Source organism: Octopus bimaculoides, chromosome 15 (assembly GCF_001194135.2).
Source record: "Octopus bimaculoides isolate UCB-OBI-ISO-001 chromosome 15, ASM119413v2, whole genome shotgun sequence".
Lineage (NCBI taxonomy): Eukaryota > Metazoa > Mollusca > Cephalopoda > Octopoda > Octopodidae > Octopus > Octopus bimaculoides.
The window spans coordinates 36,401,424-36,412,788 of NC_068995.1; the positions used below are offsets into that span (position 1 = coordinate 36,401,424).

Sequence of the window (11,365 nt, forward strand, 5' to 3'; positions counted from 1 at the left end):
TATATATATGTTTATATATTATATATATATATATATGTATATATTATATAATCTTTATCCACCAATGCATTGTTAAGCATTCATTCTCATTGTTTGATGTTTATGTGTGTGTGTGTGTGTGTGTGTCGGGTTCTGTTCACAAAATTTACTCACTAGATTTGGTCAGCCTATGGCTGTAAGTAGAAGACATTTGCCTCAGTGCCAGGCTGTAGGGCTGTTCCATGCCTACCTGCACCTAGCTCCAGCCCCCCACCTCACCCCACCTATAAGTTTTATCATCAATTGTATCTCATGATTTTTGTTGAAAGGTTTTGTGAATAGCATTTTTCATCTCCTGTTTTTTGTTTTATCTCTCTCAGATTTGGCATTCGTTACAACAAGGAATCTGTTATTCCATTTAATGATCTACGTAAAGAAGAATTTATTGTAAGTGTACTACAAGTTTCTTTTCTGTTTCATGATTAACCATGAGAAATATTGATTTGCCATTGTTTTTATGTTCACTTTTCCATGCTGAAATCAGTTGGACAAGACATTTTGTAACATTGTTTTATGGTTAGATCTCCTTTCTGACACCATCCTTTTTCATTCTTTCTTATAATCTGCAAAATTGCAGCATACTTATTATGAAAACCATGATATACATGGCCCTAATTAATTCTAAAATTAATAATGAGTCCACTCTCATAAATTTACTATGATAAAAGAGAGAGGGTAATTGCAGAAGACCGAGATATGTGGCTCAATGCTGTACTTGAGAAGACCCACCCACCACAGCAGAATTGAGATCCTAAAACCAAGGTGCCACTTAAAAGGCATTGGTGTGGGTGTTGGTGTTACGTAAAAGCACTGGTGATGGTGCCACATAAAAAGCACTCGGTATATTCTGTGGAGTGGTTGGTGTTAGGAAGGGCATCCAGCTGTAGAAACCAAGCCAAAGTGGATTATTGAACCTGGTGTGGCCCCCTGGTTTTACCAGTTCCTATCAAGACATCCAACCCATACCAGCATGGAAAGTGGCTGTTAAGTGATGATGACAACAATTACTATTATTATTATTATTATTATTATTATTATTTGCAACATTCATATTTTCTTAAGAGTAGTAGAGTGAATGAAAGGCTTGGAATACAGTTGTGTAGTTCTTTTCTTAAAAGTAAGAAAGGCAGTGGGTAACATGATTGTTTCTAAACAAAATCTAAATAACAGTTACCTGTTTGTTTTCGTTTGTTTGTTTGTTTTTTTTTCTTTTTTATTTATTTATTTGTTTTTTGTTGTTTTTTTTTCTTTCTCCAGAAAAAAGGAGAAGAATCTGAGTACAAAGAAAAGTTTAACTTGGCTCTAAAGAAAGCAAATGAATTCTTAAGAAAAGGTGATTCTGAAATAACCAGTGACAACACAGATCAATATATTTACAAGTCGAGTTGCAGCTCACCAGATCCCTCTCAATATGATAAAACAGATGCAGATAACAGCATAACCTCTGAACCGTCGTGGTACCCAGTAGACAATGTGAATATTGTGGAGGACAGACAAACAGTTGAAATGGTTTCAAGGTGAGTATTTTACATTGTATTGTTGGCTGAACATTCATTTGCTTGGCTTCCAAAACGTTTAATTTTACTAGAATGGGAATTTTGGAGCATTGAGATAATAAAGAGATTAATCATGCATAAATTTCAATGAGGCTGAATATGTTTACATATTCCTTCATTCTTTTATTTGATCACGTTTAACATTTTTCACCAGCATCTATTTGTTGAGCTGCTAAGTTACTGGATGTTAAAAGTAAACACACACACACTTTTTGTTTACCAACTTTCACTCACTCATGGTCAATTTGATGTTATAGTAGAAGACACTTACCCAAGGTGCTTCTCAATGGGACTCAACCATATTTGCATACTATAAAATGATATACTACACCTCCACTCAGTCTAGATGTCTTACTGACCTCAGTGGTGCTGGTCCCATGAAAAAAAAACTCCCAGTTCACTCTGTAAAGTGGTAGGCTTTAGGAAAGGGAACCAGCCATAGAAACCATGCCAAAGCAGACATTGGAGCTCAGCATAGCCTTCTGGCTTGTTGGATCCTGTCAAACCATCCAGTTCATGTCAAATTGGAAGATAGATGTTAAATTACGATGATAATGAATGTATATGTGTGTATATGTAACTTTAAAATTTTTTTTCAATTTTGAATTAAGACACTTGTAAATATTAAATTATTAGTGAAACTATTAGTGGTCATGACCACTGCCAGTAACACATATAAGGCACCTGTGCAGGTGATGTGTAAAAGATACCCAGTACACTCTGTAGAGTGGTTGGCATTAGGAAGGGCATCTGGCTGTAGAAACTAAACCAAAATAGACGACTGGAGTCTGGTGCATCTCTCTGGCTTATCAGCTCCAATCAAGCTGTCTAACCCATTCCAGCATGGAAAATGGATGCTAAGTGGTGGTGGTCGTGGTGGCAGCAGCAGCAGCGTAAAAGATTAATGTCAGTGTGGTTTTGAGTTGAAGTAGGTATGTGTGTATATTAATAGGAGAGTAGGGGTTTTTCTCATGGCAGAGGAAATTTGACAATGAACTCTCCCTAAAATATTAGTCACTGTTTCATTCTAATGTTTGGCAACAAATATTGCTTCTATTTCTATTACTCATCTGACAGATAATCACCAACATACCAATTCTTATGACCATCTTTGTTTTTCAATGATACAATTTTTTTTTCTTCATGTGATGTTCTTCTCTATGTCTTGATTAAGGCCAGAAAGTAATAGATGAAAAAAAATATCCTCTCTGATAACTTATTTTAAAATTCCCTTTCAGTGTTCTTGTGGATACTCCAGAAGATGTATGCCAAACTGTCTTAGAGCTGGATACTTCAGAACCATCTAAAGTGAGTTTCATTTTTACAAAATAAGATTTGTTTTTGTTATTTTTGTTTGGAAATAAAATAGCTGAACAATAGCTGACTTAAATATGGCTTTTGACTCCCAGTACATGATTTGTGATCCTGAACTTTCTGCTCTAATAAACCTGCAATTAATTCCAGTATATTAACCCCTAGGCACAATTAATTCCAGTATATAACCACTAAGCACATGACCTAGTGGTTTGGCTGTTGCACTTATGATCACTAGATCATGGGTTGATTCCCAGACTGGGCGGCACATTGTGTTCTTGGACAAAGCACTTCATTTCACATTGTTCCAGTCCCCTTTTTGGGAGGAATGTTGGCCTGTTTGCCTAGCCAGTGGGGTAGCGTCATCTGATGGCTAAAACGATGCAAAGCACATTCTGACCAGTGATGCGTAACAGCATCTGATAGTCTGGTCGGTCATGTGATCACATGATATTATAGCTATATATTTTAACATTTTAGCTTTATTTAATATTGCAGTTTGTGAAGGATCGCATCATTGATGTTAGATGTCCAATTAGCCAATCACTAGAGCATTACATTTCTGACAGGGAGTTTGTCTAAGCTGATGCAGAACAAAATACTTGAAGGGAATACATTCATAAGACCTCCAGTTTTTCAGTTTCTCACTGATGTTTATATAATATACTCTGCTGATATACATCAGTGAAACACACACGCATGCACACACACACAAGCGAGCGCGCGTACACTGATGAGCTTCTGTATACTTTCGTCTTCCAAATTCTACTCATAAAGCATTGGTTGATCTGAGCTTATGGCAGAATGCAATTACCCAAGCTGCCTCACGAGGGGATCAAACCTTGAACCACATGGTTGCAAAAAGAACACCTTAAACACACAGCCATGCCGACATCCAAAGAGATGGAAGGTAAAATAGGCACAAGCATGACTGTGTGGTAAGAAGTTTGCCTCCCAATCACTTGGTTCCAAGTACAGTCCCCCTGCCTAGTCACCTTGGCTCAGGTGTCTTCTACTGTAGCCCAAGGCCAACCAAAGCATTGTGACTTAATTTGGTACACAGAAACTGAAAGAAGCTCATTGTATGTGTCAGTGTTACTGTCTCCTCTTGACATCACTTGATAGTTGTAAGCAAGTTTCACTGTCATACAAGCAGTGTCCTTCATTTCCAGTCTTCGTTGAAAACATATCTAGTCATGGAGAAAATATTACCTTTACTTGGAAACAGGTGAGGTTTGGCAACAGGAAGGGGATCCAGCTGTAGAAAATACACCTCAGCAAATTCCATCTAACCCATGCAAGCATGGAAAAGTGGATGTTAGAATGATGATGAAGGTCTATAGTAAAGGAAAGCATTATATAATGAAGGTAGATGTCTTTAACTCTTTAGTATTCAGATTACTCTGTCAAATGTTATGTTTATTCACATTATTTTATTTAGAATTAATCATGCATTATCTCATAACTTTGAGATTTCGATGATGTAATTGTTTATTTTTAGAATGGTATTGTAGGGAAAGTGTCAGTGGCTGGATCTGGATGGTTTGAACATAAAACATCAAAAATATTAGAGCCAGATATGTCCGGTTTGAATGCTAAATGGTTAAAAATTGATTAATTTTTGCACATCATACAGAGAATTTATTTGCAAAATATTATCAGTTATATAGGTAAAAAAAAACCCTCTCAGCTTATATATCACAAAAGAAGAAAATGTCTGTTATATAAAGACACCTCCCCCCGCCCTTTAGTTATCAATGACCATGGGATTGTACCTAGAAAGTTCCCCTCCAAAGCACAAGTCTGGGCAAGGTTGTTTATGAAAGACCAGTAGTCACTCGTGCATACCAGCCTCCCCTCTCCATGCCACTGATGTTATCCAAGAGAAAGGCAAAGGCCAATACAGCTTGGCACCAGTGATGTTGCAATTCGTTTCTATAGCTGAGTGAACTCGAGCAACGTGAAATGTGAAATAAAGTGTCTTGCTCAAGAACACAACCCAGCCTGGTACGGGAATCAAACTCACTACTTCATGATTGTGAGCCCTATGCTCTAACCACTAAGCTTTCACTCTGTTGTATATTAATTTAGCAAAACTGTAGTTTTCAATTAACTTTGAATGAATACCATTTTTTAAAACTTTCTTTTCTTTTATTGTTGAAGGAATTATCCACCGTAAGTGTAATGCCAGAAATCTGGATTCCTAGTGTTGAAGAAACCAGTAAGTATTATTATTAATAATATTAAGGTGGTGAGCTGGCTGAATTGCTAGCATGATGGGTGAAATGATTAGAGGCATTTTGTCTGTCTTTATGGTTTTGAGTTGAAGTTGCACCGAGGTTTCATCCTTTCAAGGTTGATAAAATAAGTACCAGTCAAGTACTGAGATCAATGTAATTAACCAGCCTCCTCCCCTAAAATTTCAGACCTTGTGCCTGCAATAGAAAGGATAATTATTATCCATACCACCCCACCTCTATCTCAGTTGAGTGGGGTTTTGTTTTGGAAGGTACTTGGTGACCCTGTTAGTGCTGGTGCCATGTAAAAAGCACTGGTGATGGTGCCATGTAAAACAGCAATGGAATCTGGTGTGGATCCTGGCTTTGCCAGCTCCAGTTGAGCCATCCAACCCATGCCAGCATGGAAAGCGGATGCAAAATAATAATGATGATGATAATGATTTATATCACATTTAGTGAGGCTTATCTCATGTTATTTTCTATTCTATAACTACATTCTTTCTACAATGCTTTATTCATCTTAATGGAACAAAACGATCTTCCTAGCTCAGTAATTTGGTTCATTCATCTGAAGTGAAGTTACTTGACATTTCTTTATAGGAAATTCATCATACTGTGCTTTCTGTTCCGTTGAGATCTTTAAAACTAAACAAGCTGATTGACTTAAAAGTAGAGTTGTTTCTAAGTATTTTCCCTTCTATTTATTTTTTAAGCCGCTGTTGGTAACGAGGTTGTTCTTCATGATATTGATGCTGAAGTTCTTGTCCCCACTGCTACAGACTGATAGAACAATATTGGAAGAGATGAAAAAATATCTTTTAAATCTGGTAAGTTGAGAAGTATACCTAAATGGATTTCATTGTAGCATATCAAACATCTCATTCCATGGATACCTCATATTAATCTTAACCTGACACATTACATTTTATAGAGGTGTATTAATCTTTCAATTATATTAATTGCTGAAATGCAATATGATAAACTGGTTCATTCCATTGTCATAATCTGTGGGCTTGGAAGATTAACTTCCCAAATATATGAGTTATCTAGATAACAGGCATTTCTAGTGTGTGTGTGTTTAATGCTTACCACTTTTCTGGGTTCCTCCAGATTGGTGAGGGTCATGGAGTTGATGATCCCTTTGATCATTCATAGGTTGACATTGGTATGAAGGGAATGCCAGAATGATGTAGCTCTGGGAAGAATGATTTGGAGATGTTTAGCATGGACTGAGAAATGAGTGATTCACCAGGTGATGAGAGGAAAAAAGATAGACATGTCATTTGACCTTTTATATATAAAAAAAAAAATAAAAAGCATTTGCTCATCTGAAATAGTATTTTGCCAGCAATAGAAGATGCAGATACAAGGAAGTATACATCTGTGGACCACTGGTTTTACTGTACTGATGAATAATGAATCTTTTGCAATCAGCTTAATGACCTTTTGTGTGTATTAGCAGCAGTGCTGTTCCAGATATGCGAACTGTACTCTAATATGTTGCACTTGGACTTTAAGGAGGTCAACATCCTTAAGAGCTGAGCTGTTTTCTGGTTGCAAGCATGCACCTTAAATATTTCTGGAATGTGAAATAATAATGAGGGATCTTCAGAGATTGTGAGGCATTGCATACGTATTCATTTGGATGATCACTTTTGAAAGGACATGGAGTAACTTTTTTTTTGCAGGTGTGACTGTGTGGTAAGAAGCTTACTTCCCAACCATGTGGTTCTGGGTTCAGTCCCACTGCATAACACCCTGGGCAAGTGTATTCTACGATAGCTTCAGGCAGACCAAAACCTTGTGACTTTGGTAGACGAAAACTGAAAGAAGTCTGCCGTGTGTGTGTGTATCTTTCCTGTCTATGTTTGTCCCCCATCACCACTTGACAGCCAGTGTATGTGTGTTTACATCCCCGTAACTTAGCAGTTTGGCAAAAGTGGTCGATAGAATAAATATCAAGCTTCAAAAAAAAAATAGTGTTGGGGTTTATTCATTTGACTTGAAAAAAATCCATCTAGGCAGTGCCCCAACATGGCCACAGTCTAGTGACTGAAACAAGTAAAAGATAAAAGATACATCTGAAGACTGGCTTTTAATGATATCTTGAAGCAGAACCTCAATTCATTTGACATTAATCAAATTCAGTGGATAGCTTCTGGTGTGGAAATTGATAATTGGGAATGGATGAGAGAAATCCAATGTTAAAGTGTAGCAAACATAGAAGTAAACCAAGTAGCTTTATTCTGGGGAACAGATATTATATTGCTTCTATCACACTGTAAATGTTTTACATAAAGATGTTTTTCTGGGTGTACCTTATCCAACATAGCATCTTGTCAACTAGGGTCCTTGTCATCTCCTTTGTCAAGTTCAACCTCCTGATATCTTCCTTCTTTTTTTCATGTCTTCTTTGTATTTCCTTTTCTGCAGATTCATTCTACTCGGATTGCTTTGTGCTTCTTTCCTCATTTTACATCCTCCTCTATACACATTACATCTCTGTATACTTTTACATACTACATCTGACTCCCTTATACCTATATCATAAGAATTGTTCTTCTGCACATGAAGAGGGCTATGCATGATAAACATTCTATAGATGGTGCCACTCAAAACTATAACAGAGTCAGTGGCAGTCCATTGCAGTTTCATAACTGGATCCTGCATGTCTCATTCTATATGTGCTGAGGAAGAAGATCATGAAATGAAGTGCATGGGTCACTTCCTGGCAAGTTGAGGTCCACCTTAAACAAATCCATGCCATTGGCATTTCCTTCAATGACAATGGATGTCGTAATTAAGAAGCTGAAAACTAAGCCTCAAAAGACACCTAAATTTCTCACTGAACTCATTACTATGTCTCACCTTGCTGGTGGTGTCTCACCTTGCTGGTGGTGTCTCACTTTGCATCACTGGTGTGGCTTTTCCAAGCCATTTATCTACACCTGGTTTTCTTTACAGACTACCAGACTACAGAGCATGGTTGTTCCATAAAAGCTGGATATAATAATGGTTTACACTTTCCTAGGAACTTCTGTAGTTGTTTCTTCAAAAGTTGTACCCCATGTGACACAAAACTGAAATGCATCGATCTCATCTAAGCTAATTTTTTTCTAAATTAGTTGTACTGTAACTCTGTTTGTCTGTCTGTCTGTCTGTCTGCCTCTCTCTCTCTCTCTCTCTCTCTCTCTCTTTCTCTCTTTTATCAGCAATTGCTTCTTGTTGAGCATGTTTTTACCCTTGTAACAGTTGCTACTTCTATGACCCTTTCCTGTAATGTCTGATTGATAATGTAAGTGACATACCCCATCAGATATTTTCATTATTTCAGTACCTGTCTCTGATGGTTTTGTCTGCTTTCTTTGTCTTTATATCTTTAAATGTCTATTTCAGCTGTTGAGCTGTCAATTTCACTAGATGGTCTCTATATTGCATCTTTTTGGAGTAGTCTCTCTCTCTCTCTCTCTTATCACTGAGGACTAGAGTACCACTAATTCACTGGTATTTCATGCTCACTTCACTCTGGCAATATCCCTGATTCAAACAGACACACAGTTTTGTAATCTGGTACACATTACGCCTCTGATTTTCATGTTGCAGATTATTGGTAAAACTCTTACCTTCAGCTTCTCTCCTTGTTACATCTAGCTTTTCTTCTACTTGTCTGATATTGCTCCTTACTCTTCACTTCCTTCCATCCTTTCTAAGCTTGTCTCTTAGCTTTTATGGCTCTGTTTACTGGATAACCCCCACCACCATGTCACTTTCTCTGTGGCTGTAACCTTACTCCATCCACAGATTTGGTTCTGTGGCTTGCAGCCAGATGTCTTATAGACACTCCCAGTTATCCTCTGTATTATAAGTGTCTATCTCCTCCTCAACAAATGCATCACCTAGCATTTTTTCCGATTAGAGAACAAATATTTAAGAGAAAGTGGAAGTGGATTGGTAGCACAATTAGAAAAGGACACACCAAATGCAGCAAAAAAACGCTTTACAGTGGAATCCGGAGGGATATAGAAAGAGTGGTAGACCTAAGAACTCGTGGCGTAGATCAACACAAAAGGAACTAGAGAAAGGAGGACATTCATGGCAGAGTATAAGTACGGAAGCGAGAAATTCTGCGACATGGAATTCAATTATAAGTGGCCTATACTCCGCGTTGGAGGGTTAAAGGCAAGAAAGAAAGAAAGAAAGCATTTTTTTAAACCTATGCCTAACCAAGGTATCTTTGTTTCCATAACCACCCTTCTCCAGATTGTTCTGTGTCTCTGGGTCCATCCATCTTTTATACTGTTGTCACTTAATACTAGTCTGTATTGCATAGAAGATTCTTCATTGAATAAAGACTTTGTATTCATAACCATCTGTCTGTCTGATTTCCTGCTGAGGATGAAATCTAATTCCTTTCAAATCACTGGGGTTGACATTATCTGCTATAACCATGACTTTTTGTTTGTTTCCACATTAATAGAAGTGTTAGAAATCAATATTTCTAGATCTGCTAATCTATTCCACTAATCAATGAACTGACACATATATGATTAAAATATTTTACTCAGAGAGACACAGCTGTGTTCCTTCATCTCATATGAACTGGTGACCCACAAGCTGGGCATTCAATATTTTACCAACTCATTTTTGCCTCTATTTTTTTTAAACACAGTCATGCTTAATTTTGCAGGAACTTGACAGCTTTCTAACAATTTTGTTTGAAAATAATTTGATTAAAAAAATAACTACTTTCTAATATCTAGAGTATTGTTCTTTTTTTTAAATTTCAGACCATTAACATCCCCTAGCCTCTATCACAGCAGATCACAACCACCACCACCACCACTACCACCATTGCTACTTGTGCTCTTCTGTTCCAGCCATTACCATTGTGATCATCAAACCAACAACTACAGCTACAAATACTAATGGGTCAGCATTGTCCTTAAAAATATTATTGCTAATATTTTCTCCATCTCTCACACAGTCAACACATGTTCAAACGATTTTACTGCACACATCTTCATAATAAAGAATTTTTAATCATTCAGAAAAACTGCAGAGGAAAGACTGAGATTTTAGAGAATATTTTTAGGAGACACAAGCAGAATCCACAATTGTTCATTTTAAACAGGTTTTTATCAATGCCCTTCGGGTTTAAATCACCGTTTCATCTGATTTTCATATATCTGGATTAGCTCAACTACATCTAGTGCAGTAATGTATCTAAAACTCAAAATAAATTCATTTAAGTATTCTTGCTTTGTCTTTGCTTTTGTTTTTTACCTCTCTCTCTCCTACATTATTATTATTACTACTACTACTACTACTACTACTACTGCCTGAATTGTGATGGTAACATTTCTGTGCAATAGCACAGGTGTAAACTCAGTAATATTTATTTTATATTAGTATGGAAACAAGTGTTTGTATATTTTTTTCCAATCTTTAAAAAAAATGTCAATAAAACAATGAACAGCATTCTTTCGGCCCAGTTTTAACTCTGACTGTAGTCATAGCTGGAGTTATTTATCAACACAAAGTAACAGAGGTACAAGAAGCAGCAACGATAGTGACAACAATGTATACTACAGCAGCAGAAACAATAACAGCAACAACATGAAAGACAGTAACAAAGAACCATGACAACTCTTATCTTTTTTGAGGGTAGTTAGCCAGTGGACCGTGCATTTGATGCAAGATCGGAAAGGTAAAGTCCTCCAGTACAAAAATGACATTGTAAAACCAGGTGTTATATGCCTTAGTGAGTAGGAAAAAAAAAAACTCTGAACAAAAAAAAATCATTGTCTAACATATTTTTCACAAAGAGAGGAAACTTGAATTTCTTTCATTGGTAGACAGAAAAATACCTCCAAGATGTGTGGCCCTCAGTGCTACACATGGATAAAGGTAAACAATATGGGACTAGTTGCTATCTGCAGCAGTGAGCAAAAACCACAAGAATGCAACTATTACTTGCACATCCCAGACCTTTACTATGCTTCACTATTATATGGGTAAAAAGTTGACTTGAATTCAAGTCGAGCTCACCCATGACCCAGCGAGTGTTATAACCATTCTGGAAGAGCATGGGGAGATTCTGGAGGTGAAGTCCACCCCACAGCTCAACAGGATTGGAATTCTTATGGAATTCCAGATATTAGTTTCTCCAGAAGAAATAAATCACATTACCGATTTTTTTTTTTTTTTTTTTTTTTT

The 11,365-nt window shown here is 36.9% G+C and overlaps 1 protein-coding gene across 1 annotated transcript in view; it reads left to right on the top strand.

Annotated features, from left to right (window-relative positions):
• LOC106879584 (uncharacterized) overlaps positions 1-10,406 on the top strand; it is a 57,895-nt gene extending 47,489 nt beyond the window's left edge. Inside the window, exons 9-14 of the mRNA XM_052973271.1 lie at positions 360-426; positions 1,297-1,556; positions 2,834-2,903; positions 5,073-5,130; positions 5,863-5,976; positions 9,937-10,406. Coding sequence (XP_052829231.1) covers positions 360-426; positions 1,297-1,556; positions 2,834-2,903; positions 5,073-5,130; positions 5,863-5,933 — 526 coding nt within the window. The 3' untranslated portion in view covers positions 5,934-5,976; positions 9,937-10,406. The remainder of the gene's footprint in view (positions 1-359; positions 427-1,296; positions 1,557-2,833; positions 2,904-5,072; positions 5,131-5,862; positions 5,977-9,936) is intronic.
• Positions 10,407-11,365: the final 959 nt, after the last annotated feature.